This window comes from Pleurodeles waltl, chromosome 9 (genome assembly GCF_031143425.1).
Source record: "Pleurodeles waltl isolate 20211129_DDA chromosome 9, aPleWal1.hap1.20221129, whole genome shotgun sequence".
Taxonomy (NCBI): Eukaryota; Metazoa; Chordata; class Amphibia; order Caudata; family Salamandridae; genus Pleurodeles; species Pleurodeles waltl.
Window position 1 is genome coordinate 994635979 of NC_090448.1, and position 22825 is coordinate 994658803.

Genomic DNA, 22825 nt, shown 5'->3' on the forward strand with positions numbered 1-22825 from the left:
ATACTCACTGTATTAACTAGCACAATTGCATTAACAATGCACAATAAGGCGAATGAAAGGGGCAATCACTTTTGATAAAGAAGACCCAAACTCTCTATCAATATAATGAGAATTGTTTTTATACAAAAAACATGAAAGTACGAAAACATAAAAGTAAAAAGATTTTCCACGTGACACGGAACCCACAAACAAAAGCAATCTACAATTTGTGATTATACATCATACCAAAACCAGGTTTCCAAAAGTTAGGCAAAAGGACCTAAATTAAACATGTGTCCATAACCTGATTCTTTTCAAGGGGTTACAATATTAGGTTCGCTTAAGCACAATTGATGGCATTTCAATCCTCTACGAAATGGAGTCTCATCAGGACCAACAAATAAGTAGCGTACCTATAACAAAAGCACAAGCTATAAGGGGTTAAAGTCTACTTGATAATTTAGAGAAGGAATGAGTCCATGTGCATAGATCATTGATTGACACCCAACTGATAGAAAGACACCAACACCTATGTGAAAGCACCACTGGTGTAAAAACAGAAATGTAGTCATACTGGGCCCTTGCACTATATGTAATGACAAGGCAAACAGTTAGTGATTGCAAAGGCCAGAAACCTGAATATTGAATGTGAATAGAAGGTAAGGAGGCGGCTTACCCCAGAGTTAATATCTCCAAGGTACATTTCCAGTAGTATCCACTGAGGCATGAGCAGCCCAATAAAGCTGACCGTCAAGCCACTGTATGACTGAGGAAAGTGGAACTGGAGAATGAATAACAAAATACAGAATGCACTAGCGGCTTACAGCTATTATTAGTAGGCATTCAAATTCAGTGAAATTTCTGATGAGGATGGCCAGGTTATGCAAATAAAATAACCATGGATCTGGGTCGAAGGACGAATTCAATTAAAACCAAGCTTTGACATATGGTAATGTATTATGCTAGTGAGTCAATAGATGATAGCATCGTAGCTTACCTAGTCACTAATACAGGGGGCCGCACTGACTAGAGGTATGTTTCAGATGTGGGCAGCCAAAAGGATATGCGGGGAACACGAGTTTTAAAATGCCCGATGGCAAAGGATCCGCGGCAGGCTGCAATAATCTGCCTTAGTGCTGGGGTGAAGACAATCGTAGAAGAGTGGCGTCTTCCAGGGAGCAGATAAAGACAAGGCTTTCAACGCACCGCCACATTACTGGGGGCGGAAGGGGGCGTGGTCTGCTCCATAGTGACATGAAATCTCTAACAGTCGGGGATTAATAATGGCAATAAAGATTGGTGGGGCAGGGTAAAACAGAATCAAAGAAGGTTCAATCCTTATTACATCAGATTGGAGCAAAGTGAATAAACAAGCAATAACAGTGGTATACATATCGTTGATAGTAAAAAAAAAAAACTACTGGGGCTGAGGACTGTGCTGATCAGACAGAGTGGGGAAGACGGGGTGGATGCTCAAGTAAAGAGGGACCAGTGCTTTGAACCAGAACATAGTAAGGTTATAAACCTGCAAGCCAAAACCTCTAAATACATCCAGGATTAATTATCAGAGCAACAGTTCCCTTAAGGTTTATAGAAGAATAGAAAGTTATATCCTAACTGATGAGAATGCAAGTGCAACTTGAAGCCCTAAGAGTAACCAGAATGAAGGTGACAGGATGGGGGCACATTATGCTGACGGAACAGGTTCACAGCCCTATTGACACACAGTGAAAGTTCTCTTAGTATCGACACTACGATGTAGGAGTCAAACAAAATACACAGTAGACTCTGCAAGGACATAATACTGTAAAATTATAAATACATTCATAATAATTTTAAAAAACATTTTCTAAGAATAGCTTTTGCTTCAGGCACCCTGGCTCTAAGCACTACCAATGCCACATGCCTCGTCTGACAATAGGTTCATGTCGGTGGGACATGGCGAAGTCGTCCACAATTAGCTTCCCAGATCATATAAAGAGTAAATTTCCCGAATTGATTAAAGATATAATTTATGCTTTGATTCAGAGTCTGAAATATGGATTGGACTCAGCCAATGCCATAGCCTGTTCCATGGCTTCTCTGTTGCCTTGTGCAGGCATACATGGATGCCCTGTGCTTGACTTTCTGGAGATGTGCAGGCTGTGTTAATGGTTATGCCATTCAATGATGAGAGGCTTGTCCGTGACTGAACAGATTCTTGTTTGAGCGTTTCACAAACAGGTGCACTGTGGTGCACTGTCTGGGACTGTCATCTCTGCCCAAATATTTCTGTCAGAAGTACTGTTGCTGTCTGAAGGGGACTTCTTATTGCAGATGCCTTACCTTATAATTTCCGCAGGCGGCACACTGGACCCGGAGATTTTTCTTCGAGCAGTACCCTTGTGCTGCGAGGAGGCGTTGGGTGACTCTGCGTGATGATGTTGCAGTCGTATATATAGGCGCTGTAGGAAGCTGGCCCAATGTGTGGTGTACACCTATGGCGTTACACCTCATACTGGGTCCATGTAAATCCCTATAAGTGACTGTTGCAGTGTCTAGACAGCCTGGGATCTCTGTAGTAGCTGTGGTGAGCAGTCAAGACGTATCTAGGAGGCATGTGAAGCTCTTGTAGTTCCACAGTAGTCAAACAGTCACTTATCATACATGAAAGTAACCACAGTGGGGCAAAAATAAAGGTACTTTATTATAGGCACACCAAACTAGACTACCATAGGTATACTTTCCTCTGGAAGTATGAACACAACAAATATACACAAGTAAGTAATTAGGAATACCATAAATTAGCAGGGGCCCTATTTCGGGGGAGGAGGACCATATACTAAAATACAAAAATGGAATGTGATCAAGGGTCCCCCACCAGAGTGTAGCTAGACTATCGCTGGGAGAGAGTGGAACACCAAAAGGTGAGTATCTAGACGATCCCCAGCACCCGGATGCAGAGAAGTAAGTTAACCAGTTTTACCATAGGCTAACGAGGATGTCGTGGCTGGAAATTGCAGAAGCAGGACGGGACCAGTGGAACCCAAGGGTGGATTCCTGGTAAAGACCTCCAAAAGAAGGGGACAGAGTCCAATCCCCGCTAGAATGTCCAAGTGGAGCAGGAGCCAGTGCCCACCCTTCTATAGCAGAAGATCTGGGTAGACGGTGATGGATGAAGTCCAGCTGCGGGCCCAGGAGCTGCAGAGAAGTCCCTGAAGTCGCCTACGAGCTGTCACTCGAGGATCGCCAGATTGCAGCTGGGTTAGTGGTTAGGATGGCCACCAACAAGCACATGCAAGAGGAACCTGTGGAAGGTTTGCAGAGCTGTGGAGGATCAGCATGGTCCTGGGGACTTGCCTCTTGGAGTGGAGTCTGGACTGACCCTCAGAAGACAGGAGAGCCAGCAGAAGCATTTGGAGCCCCCAAGGCAACTCACTGGCAGCAGGCACAGTAAGTCGCAGTGAGGCCCAGTCGGCACACCTGAAGAGGGGTCCTACATCGCTGGAGCAGCAGAGAGGAGACCTTTACTTGCAGAGGTGGAGTGCTGGTGCCGGGGGTACTTGGAGCCTGAAGATCCCTGGGAGCAGAAGTCAACAAGCCTTGGTTGCTGCAATAGTCGCGGTGCACAGGGATTCTGTCCTAATGAAAGAGGCAAGGGCTCACCGTCTCCCATGTTGGACAGAAGGCAGAGAGGACCCAGGTAATCCCTCAGAACCCCCACATGTGTTGGAGAATGGTCGCAGATCCAGAGGACAGAAGACCTCAGCAGCCGGACATTGTTGCCTTAGGTGCCAGCAGATGCAGGAAAGTGACTCCTTCAATCCAAGGGAGATTCCTTCTTGCTTCTTGGTGCAGCTGAAGTCCTGCCGACCCCAGAGGATGCACAGCCGTGGAAATGTTGCAAATTGCTGACAGGAGCCAAGGAAACAATGTCACAAGGAGAAGTCTTTTCAGGTGCTGCAGTCTTGTTCAGTTCCTGTGCTGCCCAGCAGCGGTTCCAGAGACTAGGAGCAAAGGAGTCTTTGCATAGGAGTCCTTATGGAATCTTGCATGACAAATCTGGGGACCCATCCTCGAGGGAGTCCCTAAATGACCCAAAAAGGGTGTTTCGTCACTGGAGTGACCACCTATCAGGAGGGTTCTCTGAGGTCACCTATCTGGCCTACCCAGCCAGATGCTCCCAGAGGCCTCTGCACATCTTGTTTCTAAGATGGCAGAACAAAGTAGCCACCTGCTGGAGCTCTGAGCACCACCCCCAGGGTGATGCTGGACAGGGGAGTGGACACTCCCCTTTCCTTTGTGTGTGTCACGCCAGAGCAGGGACCAGTGGTCCCCGGACTGGTGCAAACCAGATTATGCAAGGAGGGCACCCTGTGGCGTGGAGGGGCTACCCTTCTCCAGCCGTGTAAAACCTGTTTCCAAAGTAGAGGAAGTTGCACCCCTCTCCTACAGGAAATGAATTGGTCAAGTAGCAGGAGGGTAGAATCGTGTCTGAGGGCTGCAACAGCGCAGGCTGCCCGCAGAACCTGGAAGGCTGGCAGGAGCAGAACTGAGGGATCTTTCAAGGAACCCCCAGAGTTCATGGAATCATGCCACCAATACTGGAATCAGTATTGAGGTATGATTCTGACAGGTTTGATACCAAACATGCCCAGGTTCAGAGTTACCATTATGTAGCTGGACCAACCAGTGGGCAGTGCATAGCGAAAATGGCTTACTAGCACTTACGAAATCCAGGGAATTGTAACTGCAGTCTGTAGGGGCACCTCTACTCATGGAGGGGTACCCACACACAGGGAACTGCACCCTGCCTTTTGGCCTGAAAGGGGCTACCATAGGGGTGACTTATAGTGACCTGTTAGTGAAAGGGTGCATGCACCTTTTAATGCAGGCTGCAAATGGCAGGCCTGCAGACAGTTTGCACGGGCTCCCATGGGTGGCATAAAACAGGCTGCAGCCCGTGGGGGACCCCTGGTGTGCCAATGGCCTGGGTACCTAGGTACCATGTACTAGAGCCTTAAATGGGGGCACCAGTATGCCAGTTGTGGGGTGTGCAAAGTCCTAACCATCCAAATTTAGAGAGAGCGAGCACAATCACTGGGGTCCTGGTTAGCAGGATCCCATTGAAAACAGTCAAAACACACTGACAGCAGGCAAATGTTGGAGTAACCATGCCAAAAAGAGGGTACTGCCCTACAATCACCACTCTTTCTTGTCCAACTGTAAGTCCTCGGGACATTCAGGTCATAAGAAGAACAAACGTTCTTCGACTTCACCCCATTGCTCAGATGATGTGACCTGGGAAGAGTTTCAACGCTCTAGGCCTCCGTCTTCGGAGCCTGCTCCTGGGTGAGCTCCATGCCTCCCTGAGTTTCCAGGAGCCGGAGCCACCTCTGCCCAACTCAAGAAGTATTATGAGGCCATGCACCTTATATTTGGGCAGGCCAACTCTCCTGCAACGCCTGGGGCCCCCCTCAGGATCCGTTCTCTGATCCGTGCCGATGCCATTCATGCAAACAAGACCTTCCCCAGTGCCAGCAAGGTCATTGACGTGTCCGACGTCGGTTGGCCGAAGATCAACATCTATCCCATATTTATACCCAACCTGAAGCCGGACCGACGTGCGTTCCCTCTTTGATCGGGCCTACATTCCCCAGGTTGTATCCTGACCCTTATTTCTTATGGGTATGGGGAAAGTGTGGAGGGTCGCTGGACCCTGGTAAATTCCAGCTGGAAGACCTGGAGGACTGAGCACAGGAATTGGGCGAAGCTAGTCGTGTGGATACCTCAACGCTGGCATGCTTTCTCCCCCCTACCATGGCTACAGAGAAGGGAGTGTTGTATTCAATGGTGGTGAGAAGGGCTGCTGAGGTCCTCAGCCTTGAGCTGCCTTCTGTGGCACTCAGGACTAACCTCCTGACTGAAGTGCTTTAGCCTGGGGCTTCCACCTCGGAACCCCTTATGCATTTAACGAATCTGATGTCCCACTGGGTACCTGGTCCAGACCAAGCACAGGAGCTCCTGTGAACAGGTCTGTGACCCGCCGGCATCCGTCTGTGCCAAACGACCCTAATTTCCTTGACCCAATACACTACGCCTGACAGTCTTGTCATCCAGGCTTCTTCTTCATCTGGCACATTCCCATTTACACTCCAGTTTAGGGAATCAAAGAGACTGGATCAAATAAGAAAGAAATTGTTCTCTTCCTCCAGTCTGGCATTGCAGTCTGTGAACACTGCATGTGTTTTGGGATGCTATTCCCATATCTTACGGGATACAGTTGTCGGTGCTGCCTCGGGTCCCGGAGGTGGCCCTGGCTGTTCTCTCCCAAGCTGTTGCTGACAGGTGAGATGCATCCAAGGTCACAAAACGTTGTGAGCTGGACATGACAGAGTCACTGGGTAGATCGGTTGCATCAACGGTAGACTTACGACGCGACACCTGGTTGAGGATGTCTGGCTTTTCAAGGGATGTCCAGCAATCACTCATGGACATGCTCTTCAGTGGCACCTGTCTCTTCGGAGACAAAGCGGACTCAGCGCTCCAGCATTTTAAGGAGTCCTGGGCTACGGCTCAGACCCTTGGCCTTGCAGCTGCTTCTCGTGCTGCTAAGTCCGCTTTTTGTCCCATTTGTGGCTAGGGAAGGCCACAGAGCCGCGCATGCTGCCCAGCCTCTGCGTGGCTGCGGGTTCCAACGTGCTCGTGGATCAGGGAGCCAGCGGTCTACCCAGTCCACCACTGCCCCTACTGCAGCCCACAAAGCTTCCTAGTCTGCCGCTCCATCCCGGACCAGTTGGAGGGAGGATTCGCCATCACCTGCCACACTGGGAATCCATCATGACGGACAAGTGGATTTTGCAGATAGTCTGAAGGGGCTACTCCCTCCCCTTCAAGACTATCCCTCCGGCCATGCCACCATCTTATGGCGGGAGGATGGAGGATCACTTGGCACCTCTCTGCGAGGAAGTTACGACTCTTTGCCACGGGAGCCAAGGAGAGGGTAGGGTCCCCGTGCAAGAAGTAGGCAGTGGTTGTTATTCCTGCTACTTTCTGGTGCCGAAAAAGGACAAGGGCCTTCGCCCTATACTAGACCTCAGGTCATTTAATCTCTTCCTCTGCTTACTCTGGTCAGGTCCTGTCTGCCCTGGAGACTAGATGTTAGCGTTGCTTTGCTGGATGCCTGCTTCCTCATTCCTGCCCTGCCTGCCCACAAACGTTACTTGCGGTTCGTGGTAGGATGCAAGCACTTTGTTTATAGTGCTCCCCTTTGGCCTTCCCAGCGCCCCTGGAGTGTTCGCCAAAGTGATGGGGGTGGTCGCAGCTCATCTGCGCAGGCAAGGGGTTTCAGTCTTTCCCTATCTCGACGACTGGCTGTTGAAGGCGAGCTCGCCCCAGGCGGTCGTCTCCCACCTTCAGACTACGGCGTACCTCCTGCACTGGCTGGGGTTCACTAATAAACATGTCAAAGTCACACCTGACGCCCTCTCAGACACTCCCTTTTATTGGAGTTGTTCTGGACACAGTGCAGTTTTGGACCTGTCCTCTTGAACGGCGAGTCAAGGATATTTGAGCTATGATAATGTTTCAGCCTTTATCCTAGGTTTCGGTTAAAATGACTCTTGAGGCTGCTGTGCCTCATGGCCTTCTTCATCCTGTTGGTCACATTTGCCAGGTGGCATATGTGGGACCTGTAGTTCCAGTGGGCACAGCATCAGGGGTATCTCTCCGACATGGTCCAGATCTCAAAGGTAACTGTGCAAGATCTGCAGTGGTGGCTTTCAAATCACGATTGGGTCAGAGGCACATCCCTCTCCCATCCCCAACCAGCTCTCACAGTAGTGACATGCGTCACTCCTGGGATGGGGCGGCCACATGGGGGAGGCAGAGATCAGAGGCCTCTGGTCTCCCATGGAGTCCAGGCTCCACATAAGTCTTCTGGAGCTCAGGGCGCTCAGGCTTGCATTGAAAACATACCTTCCCTTTCTCCAAGGGAAAGTGATGCTGTTGTTCACCGACAACACCACTGCCATGAGCTACTGCAACAAGTAGGGCCGAGTGGGGGCATGGACCCTTTGTCAAGAGGCTCTACCCCTCTTGACGTGGCTGGAATGTCAGGTGCATTTCCCTGGTGGTTCAACGTCTGGCAGGCTCTCTGAATGCCAGAACAGACCAACTCAACCATCGATGTATGGTTGATCACGAATGGCGTATCCATCCGTTGGTCACTCAAGGTCTCTTTCAGCGGTGGAGAGAGCCTTGGTTAGATCTGTTAGCCTCCACACAGAACGCATAATGTCAGCAGTTTTGCGCATTGGAGTTTCCAAGGCAGCACTTGCTCGGCGACGCCTTTCATCGTGCATGACACTCAGGCCTCCTTTATGCCATTACCACTTCTGCCCAGAGTTCTGAAGGAGATCAAGAACGACTAGGCACAAGAAATCCTTGTGGCTGTAAAACTGTAAACCTCGCACTTGTATAGCGCACTATTCACACATTAGGGTCTCAAGCCGCTGTACGCATAATGCCATAGAACCCTTCCTGGCTTTTCCCTGTGAGGCACCCACTCCTAGGCAACCCCCAGGGTGAAGCCAGGCATCCAAGCGCTGTTGGGCCCCTTGTGGAGATTAAGCAAGCTATTGCAAGCTATTGCCCAGAGTTACAGAGTGGGACTCATTAATTAGATTAGGCACCGAGGCGAGAATTATCTGGTCCAAGGGAATTGAGCCCAAGACCCGCCGAGGCAGGAATTGAACCCTGGTCCCAGGCCAGATCTCTGCATCAGGGCCTGCCGCTCTAACCATTGTGCCACACTTCTCCACTGGCTGGGGACTGGGCACAAAGAGTATGGTATCAGGAGCTTCTGAGCATGGCCATCGATCCTCCAATGAGATTGCCGCTTTGGGAGGATCTTCTGTTGCAGCAGCAGGGGACGGTTCTCCCCCAAACCTCTTCAGTCTCTAGCTCCTTGTGTGGAGATTGAGCTGCAGCACTTGACAGCTTTCGACCTTCCGCACGAAGTCTGCAATGTTATCTTGGCAGCCAGGTGTCCCTCCACCAAAACAGTGTAAGCCTGTCGTTGGAATAAATTAGTGGCATGGTGTACAGACAAGCCTGTTGACCTCCTTTCTGCACCTTTGTCTGAGGTTCTATTGTACATCCTCTCTTGCCCAGCAGGGCTGTGCTTCGGGCACCTTTAAAGGTTACTTGTCTGTCATGTCTGCCTTCTTGCACTGTCAGATCAACCCTCTTTGTTCAAATCTCCCATAGCTGGGAGGTTTCTTAAGGGACTCACACACGTTTCCACCTAAGTTGTTCATAATGTCCCGGGGGGATTTGAACCTTGTACTTACATACTTTGGGTGCTTCTTTTGAGCCACTTCATAATTGTCCTTTGCAGCTCTTCACATTAAAAACTGCTTTCTTTATTGCCATTACCTCTTCCCGCAGAGTAAGTGACCTACAAGCTTTCTTCAAAGCCAAAAATTTTATCTGTCCATTGTGACAAGGTGGTGCCTTTGTACCAGTGCCTCTTTCCTCCCTAACTTGGTCATGCCATTTTATGTAGGCCAGTCGATCACTTTGCCTGCATTTTACGCACCCCCCACAGCTTTCTCATGGAGAGGAGAAACTCCACTGCCTGGATCAAAAAAGAGATTGGCATTCCACCTCAATCGTACAAAAGATTTCCTGAGTGGACGATCAACTCTTTGTAGGTTATGTGGGTGCAAAGCAAGGACGGGCAGTGCAGAAGCGGACAATCTCTCGATGGGTTGTCCTCTGCATCAAGATGTGCTACACTTCTGCAAAGAAGCAACCCCCTGAGGGTTTGCATGCTCATTCCACCAGAGCAACTGCTGCATCCACAGCGTTGGCACACAGAGTTCCAGTCCTGGACATCTGCCAGGAAGCAATTTAGATGTCTCTCGTTCACAAAGCATTACTGCCTGGACAGTCAGGTCCCCAGAAATGGCTACTTTGGCCATTCGGTCCTGCAGGACTTTTTAGTCTGATCTTGGTTTACAGCCTGCCACTGGGAATGGTATTGCTTGGGTGTTTAGTCTAAGGTAAGGAATCTGCAACTAGAAATCTCTGTCAGATGAATAAGTTATTTACCTCCGGTAACAAGTTATTTGCTAGAGACGTATTCTAGTTGCAGATTCCTTACCGACCCACCAATCCTCTTCGCTTTGCAAACTGATTTCTAGAGACGGGGACTACCTTTTAAGGGCCCTAGTTCTGGCGCACCAATCTATGTTCTTCATGGCTGCGAACTACTGGTGTGGAAAGTCGTGAAAAGAAAGTGACGTCAGCACGCTGGGGTGGCGCCTGTGTACGACCACATCATGACACATGCGGAGTCAACCGATGCCACCTGACGGTGCGCAAGGGTTCTGTTAGAAGAAAAGTCTCCAAATCCAGTCTGACACCTGGGGAAATTCTAAGGTAAGGAATCTGCAACTAGAATATGTCTCTACCAGATAATATGTTACTGAAGGGAAGTAACTTGTTTTTCCAGGGGTCAGCCTTCCTGGTTTCCGCAATCCTCTCAGACTGTTCAACTCCACAGCAATTCTTTCACATTTGTGGGACAGGCAGGCTTATGGAATACCACCAGTTACCCCAGTCTCCTTATACCAGAATTGCCTTCTTAAAAATTACTTTGATTTGCCCTTCCGCCACCATCAGCTTCTTGTGAGAAGGAGAATCCTACATTTTCTGACCTAACTGGTGTCCATTACAGGGGTGCTGGGTGCTCATATTGGCCCTCAAGGGTTACACCCAACTGTTATTGTTCATTCCTCCAGGAGATCCACCATCTGATAGAATTGGTACTCAAACCTTTTTCTCAATTTTGTGAGTCGATGTCCACCATTTGTTTAAAAAACAGGCCCTGGAAGTGTCTGTATATGGAAAAGAAGGGTACAGGATTCAACACCTTTACTATCTGGTCTCCAAGAAGGATGTGGGCCTACGGCCCATTGTAGATCTGTGTCTCTTGAACTTTATCCTCAGGACAAATTTAGAAAACTGTCTGAGTCGGATCCTTCTGGCCCTGAGCATGCAGGATTGGGTGGTGTCCCTGGAATTCCAGGACATCTGCTTTCATCTGCTGCTCTGTTAGCGTACATGCATTAGCTCCACTTCACAGTGGTGCCCCATGCTGACCAATTGTGGTACTACCTTTTAGTCTTCTGCTTGTTCTACAAGTCTTCACTAAGGTGCTGGCTGTGGCAGCAGATTCCTTCAGAAGGTCGGACGTGCTTGTAATTCCATACCTGGACAATAGATGATAAAGGTATGTTTCTCTATGTTGGTTTTCAGACCAATCGGGTGAAACTTACCATACTTTTTAGGTTGGAGTACTCGGTCAACCAACAACAGCTCCACCTCACTCCTACTCGGAGGCTGGTCTTCTTAGGAGCGATACTAGTCTTAACTTACGTGAGGGCTTTTCTTCCACCTCAGAGGATCTTGGACATTTGGGTATGATTCCAGTGTTTGGACTCCAGATTTGATTCCCTCTTGGAAGGTTGTGTTCTTCGTCTGTTGTTTTTTTTTGGCCTCATTAATCCTGCTGGTACCACTTGCCTAGAGTGCAGATGAAGTTGCTCCTGTGGTGTCTAGGTGACAATGCATTCAACATCAGGGGAGTCTCTGCGATTGTGTGGAAATGTTGCATTCATTCTTTGCAGACCTTGTACCGTTCCATTCTCATGGTATACCATTCCTTCAGTCCTTAACATTCCCAGGCTAATGTTAGCTTTCTCATCATTGGGCTGGGTGTTTATCTGGGGGAGAGGAGGGTGCAGTCTTTGGTCCTTATTAGAGCAACAAATGCACATCAGTCTGCTGGAGTTGAGGGACATTCATCTAGCTTGGACCAGGTTGTGCAGGTTCTTTTGTGCAATACTACCGCAATTCAGTGCCAGCCAACATAAAGGAGTGGGGTCATGCACCCTGTGCTAGGAGGCCTTGTGCTTGTGGCAGTCGGTGATGGTCTCTGATTTGGGATTTTTCTAATGGCTACACACCTGTCAAACACTCTATGTGAAGGCAAATGCCCTGAGTTACATGCCTGTAGGATCACAAATTTGAGCAACAACCTGAAGGGAAATGCCCTGTTGTGTGCTCTTCACTTCCCACCACATGGTTTCTTGTGTGACTCCTTGCAATTCGGCTAGTCTCATGGTCTGCTTTATGCCTTCATGGAGTTCGCTACTCTTGAGGATTTGGTACACAGTGCAAGAGAATGGCACACTGTTGATTCTCATTGCCTCTGATTGGACATGGAGAGGATTTGGTACTTTCGATCTGTTGGAACTCTGTATTCTAGTCTATATGGAAAAGGAAGGAGAGGCAGGTCTGCTTTCCTGACATGCTTACAGATGAAGTGATACCAGTTAGACGCCTTCAGTTTGCCAGTAGAGGTAACAAGAGGCTATATTAGCTATCCCAGAACGGACCACCAAGTCTCTCTATACTGGTCGGTGGAACATGTGTGTCTTGGTGCCAGTCTGCCTACCAGCTTAAATCCTTTTAAGGCTTGCCTATCTGATATTCTTCTCTTTACTCTTTCATTCACTTAACAGGTTTAGGTTGTTCTACAATCAAGAGATACTTAGCTTCGCCATCAACCATTTAATGTTTCCCTGAGTAAACTTCCATGTTCAGGTCGCCCTAAGCCTCTCGTTTCTTGAAAGGTTTGCTGTACCTGTTCCTACCAATGCCCTTTGTTGTCCTACAGTGGGGCTTAAACTTAGTTCTGATTTTTCTCAGTGCATCTTTATTTGAACCAATGAAAAATTCTATTCATCTTGTGATCCTCAAGACTGACTTACTACTGGCGATTACTTGGATCCATTGGTTCAGAGAGTTGCACGCTCCATCTGTCTAGCCACCTTTTGCTGTCATCTGCACAGACAATCAGGCCCTTCATAGCTAGCCCTTCTTTCTGTTTTAGGTGGTGTCTTCCTTCAAAATGGGCCAGTCTGTAACTCTTGCATCATTCGTTCGCCCTCATCAGAAGGAGAAGCTTAGGCACAATGTGTTCTACCTTTTAATAGGACAAGATCAGAGCGGTTGATAAACCAGCTTTTTGTAGGCTTTGCTAAGACAAAGAAAGGTAAAGTAACGACCAAGCTTATTGTTTTCTGTATGGACATCCTTTGCATTAAGATCTGTTAGGATTGGCCAAGAGAGACCCTCCAAATGGCATTTGTGCACACTGTGAGGGTCATGGCTGCTTCTACAGCTCTCACCACGGATGGCTGATATTTGCAAGCGGCTACTAGATTTCATTGCATACCCTTGCCAAGCATTACTGCCTGGCATGTCAGGCACGGAGTATTGGACACTTCGCTAGGGCTATGTTCCATGAGTTCCATGAGTTCCTTAATCTGCACTGCTCAGGCCCACCTTCTGGTGGGTATTGCTTTGATACTATTTTATAACATGAGGAATCAGCGGGAAGATGTATGCTTCAGAAGGTAACGTTACTAACCTTTAATAATTATATTACTACTGGATACTATATCAGCCAGCAACTTCCACACTACTTTCCTTCTTTCTAAAATGATAGTCATTTATAATAAGGTTCTAAGGTTTCCAACTTGTTACTTCTATTTATTTACTTATTTCACTGTTTACATAGCACAGCTCTACCTAAGACAGGCATCAGTATGCTTTACATAAGGCCAGATAGTTAGGGAAAATGGATCTCCAACATGGTGGCAACCAGGAACTCTTCACAATACCATGAGAAACTAAACAATAAGCTATAAGTCACATTAAATTCAGCATCATAGGAATAGTAGAAGCATTCTGACAGATGTGTGAAATAAGTTAGAGAAGAGAGGGGAACAAATGTATTTAGTGGGGGGGAGTCTAGCTGGTGGTGGGAGTGGGTAGGTTGGGAAGCGTTAAGTAAAGTAGGAGATGCTAGTGGGGATGAGGAGAAAATGAGAATGAATTTGCAGAGGTGTTTTATCTAGTTCAAGACGGAGTTTAATCGGGTACTTTTTTTTTTTTTTTTTTTTTAAACAGAATTGAAGGCAGTCTCAAGGATATCCGAGGTTTTTGAGTAAGGAGTTGTAGAAAGATGGAGTTGTGCCTGAGAAGGAATGGGTGGTGGCTGAGTGGGATGTGAAATTCCAGATTTGGGGTCTCTTTGCTTCTGACGGTTTTTAAATCCCCCCCCCAATAGATTTTAAAGCAGCTAGTGTTTACTTAATGGATTTAAGTGTGATGCAGGCAATTTTTTTCTGGCTTGATCTGAAAGCCAGTGCAGGCTGTGATACATAGAAGTGATGTAGCCCCATTTCTTGGCTCCAGAAACTAGTCTGATGATATTATTAGCCATTATGCAAAAGTCCTTAGATTTTAGCTGTGTGTTTATTATTTTCAAGAAAAGGAGAGGTATGATTTCTGATCTTGTGTGATTGACGTGTGAGGACATATTGATGTGTAAGTAACTAGGTATTCAAAGACTTCACCTCGGAGGGGAGAGTAGGGGGAAAATCTTCAGAATGAAGTTTTGAAAGAATGTTGTGGTGAAATTTGGATTCCTGGAGGTTGTGAATGACAATAAATGCAGTCTTTAGAAAGTTGCACGATTTGAAAACACAAAATTTGAGAATACAAACATCAGAGACATAGTTTCCCAGTTAAATTAGGGTTTTATCAGCATATTGGTGTATGCGACATCCAGATTTCTGAATAAGTCTCTCAGTGGTTCATATATATTAATTAAACAAAGTAGGGACCATGATTTAACATGGCTGAAGTCTGTAGGAAATAGTGACTGGATTTATAGCAAAAATTTGGCTTGACGGGGTATTAGTTTATTTTTTTGCCCATTAAAGTAGTAAGTTGGTAGGAAACACACTTATCCAGACTAAAGAAAGCCATGGAAGAGTAGTGATGTCTGTTTTAGTGGTTGCTGTGGTTATTTTGTAATTCGCTGAATTGGGTATTTGGTAATGAATATGCAGTATAAACAGTGGGAAAAAATACCAAAATGGACATCAGACTCTAGCACAGTGGTCACCAGAAAATACCTGATACACGTGAATGCTTACCTAGATACAAATGAAATACAGCATTTATTGTCTAAACATGGTTTGATGGCTTCTCTTGGACTTTTGAAAGATTGCCGCATAAAAACCGTGGATTTAACCCAGATCAGTGACTGGGGGTGAATGTTTGATTTGTTCAGCACTACGTCCATCATCTGTTCTTTTTGCACTTTTTGCCTTAAGCGGGAAGGGTATACCCAGATGTGGGTCCTGTGCTTGCTATGCCACAGTATTCAAGCTAACACAAAAGGAGGGACTGGGAGAGTTGCTGATCCAGTGTACAATCTCCCTATAATAGTAACTATATACAGGTACACTGTTCCAAATGGAAAAAGAAAAAGAAAACAGGGAAGGACCTATGATCTCAGGAGCGAGAGCCCTCAAGCATCACTATGGATGACTAGCATCATCATCGGGAAACGCTCCTCACTAGGCCGGCACTGCAATGCCTAGTGGGCACCCCGTAAGGGGGCTCTCTGCCGAATTCTGAGATAGTGACTAAAAAATTCAAAAGTGCAAAACAGAGGTGCTGTAAGTCACCATCGAAGAAAAAAGAGGGATTTAAAATTGGTTAATCATCCATAAACTTCATCATTTAATCGGTCAAGTATAGTAAGGATGAAGACCAAGGTTAAAAACAGTTTTGAAAGTGAGGTTAAGGGTTATGCTCATACGTCTTTCAAGAGATAAATACATAAATTAGAGAGTCCTAAAAATTATAAGGCACCTCTATAATATGGTCGACATGTTTCGCGTCTATTGGTCTATACCGATCCACTGACGCTTCATCAGGACCCATATAACTAAATAACAGACCTCTTTAGAAATATATAGAAACCAGTCACTTACTTAGGTTGACTGGTAAAACAGGTACCCTGAAACATACAGAACAAGAAGAAAAACGCCAAAAGGCTATAAAACAAATGTCACTTTTATAATGTAACGCAGAAATTCTAATAAGAAATGGGGCAACCACATTTTGGTTAATAACAATGAATGGGATATCACACAAGGAAGATGCTTACCACCCCCTACTTGAGAACGGGTTCCATGGGAAAGGCGTCTCTAGGACTCATGGTGACACTGATTGTGAATAAAGGTAAAAAAGTGAATGACAAATAGCTATCCAAAAATTCGGAAGTACCTAAAAAGTATTATAGAATGTCTTGGATTATAACAAATGGCTATAAGGTGTTTCGAATAACATTGTGGGTGATCAAAGATAGATTTACACTCAAACATGTAGTCAACAACAAGCAAATGCGATCACAATGTTAAAATGAAACCATATATATATTGTTCAACGTAACCCCTGATGAAGCGTCAGTGGATCGGTATAGACCAATAGACGCGAAACATGTCGACCATATTATAGAGGTGCCTTATAATTTTTAGGACTCTCTAATTTATGTATTTATCTTTTGAAAGACGTATGAGCATAACCCTCAACCTCACTTTCAAAACTGTTTTTAACCTTGGTCTTCATCCTTACTATACTTGACCGATTAAATGATGAAGTTTATGGATGATTAACCAATTTTAAATCCCTCTTTTTTCTTCGATGGTGACTTACAGCACCTCTGTTTTGCACTTTTGAATTTTTTAGTCACTATCTCAGAATTCGGCAGAGAGCCCCCTTACGGGGTGCCCACTAGGCATTGCAGTGCCGGCCTAGTGAGGAGCGTTTCCCGATGATGATGCTAGTCATCCATAGTGATGCTTGAGGGCTCTCGCTCCTGAGATCATAGGTCCTTCCCTGTTTTCTTTTTCTTTTTCTTTTTCCATTTGGAACAGTGTACCTGTATATAGTTACAGGATTCAAGCTAGCCTGCCTGATGAGGAGTGATACCCCAGTATGCTTCTTCCAACCCAGGGAGGACCTTGCCTATTAGTTCGGGCCGGACTGTTCCCATGGGGAGCAGGGACAAGACTGATTTGCATATGGGTGGGTCCAAACTGGAAATGCATGGCAAGCAAAAAATCAACGGTTTTAACCCAGATCAGTGACTGGGGGGTGAATGTTTGATTTGTTCAGCATTACGTCCATCATCTGTTCTTTTTGAGTGAGTCTATTGGACATCTGTCCTTTAAATTTGGTGGTGAGTCCTACAGTTTGATGGGGAAACTGCCTGTTTCTGTGAATATTCTGAGCAGCATACAGCGGGACCGGATAGTGAATTTCTAGATAACCATGGTTGAGAAGCATGGCACTGCTAGGGAAAGGAGGCATTTCCTCAATCATTTGACATAAATGGCCTACATAAGTATAGTATCTTGTTTACACAGAGAAATGTGGCAACAGAAGAAGCTATGACGTCTTTAAGAGGGTTTTTAGGCCTGGACACTTGTAGAAATATAAAAAAGTGCCTTGGTTATTATGGCACTTCAAATCTTTCATAATATGTATTTTCAAATTATGGACTTGCTAGGTTCAGCTGGTTTCTGGCAATCGAGATGATAAAGTGCTTTTGAATCACATCTGGACTTTTAGCGTTTGGTAATTTATTTTTTAAGAACATCATATGTGGGCCTACTGCAGCATGGATTCTCAAATCAGTCAGATCCTTTCAGTATGCTGTAACTTGCACTGTGTTAATAAAGGGAGTTTAAAAAGATTCAAACATTCCCTTTGGCATCTGGAGATAATCTAGGGATTTGAGAGGAAAACTATGTGTATTCAAGTAGGAGCACAATGACTTATACGGGGTGTTATATTTAATTTTACCCTCCAGGTACAATTGTCATGTTTACAGTTATTATTTGCAATTTGTTTTCTAACAGGCCCAGCAGTCATTGGATGTTATTCAGTCTGAAATTTTAAAGGCAGCTGGAGACACCAGTGTGATAGAGAACAGTGATGTTTCATCAGAGGTGGTGAGTATGTGATGTATTTGGAAACCAATTCAACCATATATATGTCTTAAAGCCAAACTGTAGGGTATAAACGTAAATTGACTGATGCCAGAAAAGATGTATGGAAACCACTTAAACTTTGTGATCAACCTTCAACTGGACCCATTCCAAGCTTCCAGGAATGGCACCAAAAAAATATCTAGGTGCTTGAAATGTCTTATTGTTTGTCATGAGGTGATCAACACCTTAGGTTAGGAATACCTATCCTCCTTGCATTGAACTTTGGCCGGAAGATAGTTTATTTGTTCAGTACTCTTTGATGCCTGTATAAACTATAGAGTGATGTTGTGGCAAATCAGATGAGGAACCAGAAAAGGCTCCCTGCTCTTGCCTATGTTATTTGACGCAGAGAAGAAACTTGTTTTTTTATGAGATGTTAGGGTTTGGGATAGAGCCTGACATTGGCAGGTGAAAATCACCTGGTATCCTTATAAAAAAAAAAACATGCATGCCAAAGACACTACCTCTGATGGCCCATCAGTTTTGAAACTAGTGAAACATTTCAGATTGATACCTGGTTAACTGGGGAAAATAAGTTTGTTGTCACTGCAACAAGAAAGGAGAGCCAAATTGAAGAGCGCAAACTGTTTACCCTGAGATGGTCCTCAGACTCCTTCAAATATCTATGGGTTTGCATATATCATACAGAGGCCCAATTTCCTATTACAATCTTTACCATCCACTGTGGGCAAACTGCATTAGAGTACTTGAGAGACGTCTGTTGTCTGTGATGGACAGGGTGGTCATTACAGAAATAGTGATCCTTACCCTTCTGATCTACTTTGCTGGGTATCCTAAACTTACCTTTATTGAAATGAGAGCATGTGAAAGGTTCCTATGAACACACTGTAATTTCTAGAACTTAGGGGGGAATCCGCATGTCTCTGATCTCTAGAGCTTCACTGTTTGGTAGGTCAGCATCAGTTTTCAGCCACATTGCTATAAGGTGTAGTATCTCTTCAAAAGTCAATTCTGACAAGTGGCACCTGACTGTAGCACTATTATGTAATCCAGAATACTGCCTCGCCCCACCCCCCCTAAAAATGCTAAATGTGGCATCTTACTGTTGAAAGAGAGGTGTTGAGAAAAAAAAAAAAGAGCAAGTTCCCTTCAGCATGTTCACTGACATTTCTAGTTTGGGAGTTTACATTCTTTGGTAGGATTATTCAAATGATGGACTCTGGCTTTGTAAGTGTGGGTGACATGTTGTAACACCAAAACATTGGGGACATTCGCCAAGATCATTCACACTTCTGGCATCCATGCAGTTCAATTTTGGTTGAACAGCTTGATGGCACTACAGCCCTCCATATTTCAGGAGGCAACATTTGAAAACCAACCACACAGTTGTTCTTGCATGCATTGCTCAACTTGGGCAGTGGTAGTAGCGCAGTGATGCTCTTATACGAGACGATATTGACAATGCATGGCTAGGTATTGGGTCATTTATGCAACAAATAGCTGGAGGACATGGACAAGGACTTCTCAGATGGCGACTGGAGGTGAACAGTAGCAAACGCTAAAGAAACTCTCCACCAACCCATCTACTAACGCCTTTAATTCAGATACTTCAGCTGTACATACTTGGCACCAGCATGACTTTTTTTATTTTTGGGTCTATACCAGGCATACGCCTCAGGTGCCAGTTAGGAAGGGACAACCTTCCACATAAGGTTTGGTAGTTTCCAGTTGTTCTACTCTTTTACAATTAGGTCACAAACACATCAATTAACCTGATTGGGAAATTACATTACACAACCATGGGGACATACTTTTGGCATTACTGATGCAACTAAAAGAAAAGAAACAGATGTGCAGGTTTATTTACCTTTGTTTTGGCAGTTTTAAGATTGTGATGCCATGAGAGTCATCCTTTCCCCAAGATTAACAAGTTGGGTAACAGGAATGATCATGTGATACACATCTGCATTTCCAAGCTGAGATTCCTGGGTTTGGGGTGTTTCTATACTGATGTGGAGGGGTGAAGACAGGTTTCTTGGATGCATACTAGTTATGGTTTGTTCTGGTATTGAGATGGAATGCACCTCATGTCAACTATCCATCATCCAAATAATACAGTTTTGCATACGTTGATATGTCTTCTGCATCAAAGCTAACACAAAAATCTTAGTATTCACCAACTATGTACCAAGTTCACAAAGTTGTTTTAAAAAATTGGTTTGTCAGCACAAAAACACTAAAAAAAATAGTATTTGTGGGGGAAAAAAGTATTTTTACTGGAAATTTTCACACATTCAAGTGTCCATGATGGTGACAATGATAGCAACTTAGTTGTGAATTTTTACCACCTTAGCAAAAGCATTTAGTAACTAAATCTCTGACACATCAGCTACAAATAGAAGGGTTGCTGCATTTCAGAATTGCATGTAACAGCTACTAGGATATAGTGCTACATTATGTGCCCCACCAATAGTATGCGAGCAAAGCTCAGGCCAGTACCAACTTGAATCAAGGTCATTTGTAATACAAAACACATTAAACACCACTTTCATTTAGCAGCAGCCAGACATACGTGCAGGTTAGGAGGCCAATAAAGGGTTGCACACCCCTCCCGTCTCACAATTACCACAAACATAGATATGAAGCATAATCTAGAGCACAGCAACTTGTGCGTCCTGTAAACCATAGAACAGACATGGGCATCTCAGACACATGATGCATACAATGGCATTTGACACCTCTATATCCCTTAGTTATCTATGGCACTTCTTGACTACCACATCTGGGTAAATTGTATCCCTCACAGCTATTGGGTACCTGGCACTACATTCACTTTGCACCCCAGGGCAGGCCCTGCCCTTTAAAGATGCATAGTATTTGGTAACACTCTTGTGCTACACACCTGGGCACCTCTTATGTATTACAAGTACAGGGCGAATGGTACCTATTTCGTACTCTACATATGGGCACCTCCTATCTTCTTCTTGACATAGCTGCTAACCAGGACCCCAGTGACTGTGCTCTCTCCCTTTAAATGTGGTTGCTTGGACCCCACACACAGCACAATTGGCATACTTGTACCCCCCTGTAAGTCCCTAGTATATGGTACCCAGGGCATTGGGGCACTAGCGGTTCCCCATGGGCTGGAGCACGTATTATGCCACCCATGAGGAGCCCATGCAAATTGTATCTGCAGGCCTGCTATTGCAGTCTGCGTGAAAAGGTGCATGCACCTTCTTCACTAAAGATCACTGCACCAGGTCACTGTAAGTCACCCTTATGGTAGGCCCTTCTAGCCCAGAAGGCAGGGTGCAAGTACCTGTGTGTGTGGGCACCCCTGCATGAGCAGAGGTGCCCCCACAAACTCCAGCTCTATTTTCATGGCCTTCGTGAGTGCGGTGACGCCATTTTACGCATGTACTGCACATAAGTCGCTACCTGTGTTTAGCTACATAATGGTATCAAACATGTCAAGAACATACCCCAATACTGTTGCCAGTATTGGAAGTATGATTCCATGCACTCTAGGGGCTCCTTAGAGGACCCCCAGCATTGCTCCTACCAGCTTTCTGGGGATTTCCGGGCAGCCCAAGCTGCTGCCACCCCTCAGGTGGGTTTCCGCCCTCCTGCTGCTTGTTCAGCTCAAGCCCAGGAAGGCAGAACAAAGCCTTTCCTCTGCGAGAGGGGGTAACACTCTCTCCCTTTAGAAACAGGTGTTACATGGCTTGGGAGGGGTTGCCTCCCCAAGCCACTGGTATGCTTTGAAGGGCACATTTGGTGCCCTCCTTGCATAAACAAGTCTGCACCAGTTCAGGGACCTTCAGTCCCTGCTCTTGGGCAAAACTGGACAATTGAAAGAGGAGTGACCATTCCTCCAGAGGGTCCCTTGATTCTGCCATCTTGAATCCAAGGTAGGCAGAGGCCTCTGGGAGCACCTGAGTGGCCAGGTCAGGCAGGTGACGTCAGACATTTCACCCCCCACCCCCACCCCCCTCCACCCCCCAGGTGGCCACCAGGCTAGGTGGCCAATTCCCCTTTCAGGGCTATTTAGGGTCTCCCTCTTGGGTAGGTACTTAGATTCGGATTGCAAGATTCTAGCACGACTCCTCTGCAACTTCTAGTCACTGGAACTGCGACTGGACCTGGAGCCTCTTGGAAGATTCTGCTTGCAAAATTGTTTCCACGGCTCTTTCCAACTTCTGCAACATTTCCCTGGCTGATTCCCCTCTGAGGGTGGCAACTCTTCAGTCTGCACAAGAAGGAAGAAGGAATCTCCCTTGGAGAGAAGGAGTCACTCCCCTGCATCTGCAGGCACCAACAGCAACGATGACCGGCTGCGTGGATCTCCTCTCATCCTGAGCTGCGTTGATCCTGCATCACGGGTGGTGGTCCGGAGTGGTCCCCTTGGTCCTCTCTACCAGCTGTCCAACTTTGGTGAAGGTAAGCCCTTGCCTTCTCACGCAGGACAGAACCCCCATGCACCACATCTCTAGCAGCTACCAAGGCTTGTTGGCATCTGCTCTAAGGGATCTTCAGGCTCTGTGTAGCCCCAACCTTCTTCCCTCCAACGCACAGCCGTCTGCATGCAACCCCTGCTGTGTGCGACCCTTCTTCAGTTGTGCTGCGTGGGCTATTCTGTGACTCCTTGTTCCTCTTACAGTGGGTCTCCTGTGGGGGCTGCCTTTACTTCTGTGAACACTCTGCCTGTGGGTTGAGTCCTGGACCTTGCTGGTCCCCAGCAGCTCCACTTTTGCTTCGTCACGAGTTTTGCCTTTTCCAAGGCTTGTTGGTGGCTTTTCCATGCCACTAACTGACTGCAATCTTCCATCCATGCATGGGACGTCGACTGCATCCGCCAGGAACTTTTCACCGACTCCAGGGCTGAGCGTCTTTGTCCTACCGTCGACCAACTCCTG

The 22825-nt window shown here is 46.2% G+C and overlaps 1 protein-coding gene across 12 annotated transcripts in view; it reads left to right on the forward strand.

The window, feature by feature from the left end:
- Positions 1-22825, forward strand: part of KTN1 (kinectin 1) — a 653615-nt gene that overhangs the window by 579333 nt on the left and 51457 nt on the right. For all 12 annotated transcript variants that reach the window (XM_069208520.1, XM_069208523.1, XM_069208524.1 and 9 more), the window contains one exon: positions 17817-17909. In XM_069208520.1, coding sequence (XP_069064621.1) covers positions 17817-17909 — 93 coding nt within the window. The remainder of the gene's footprint in view (positions 1-17816; positions 17910-22825) is intronic.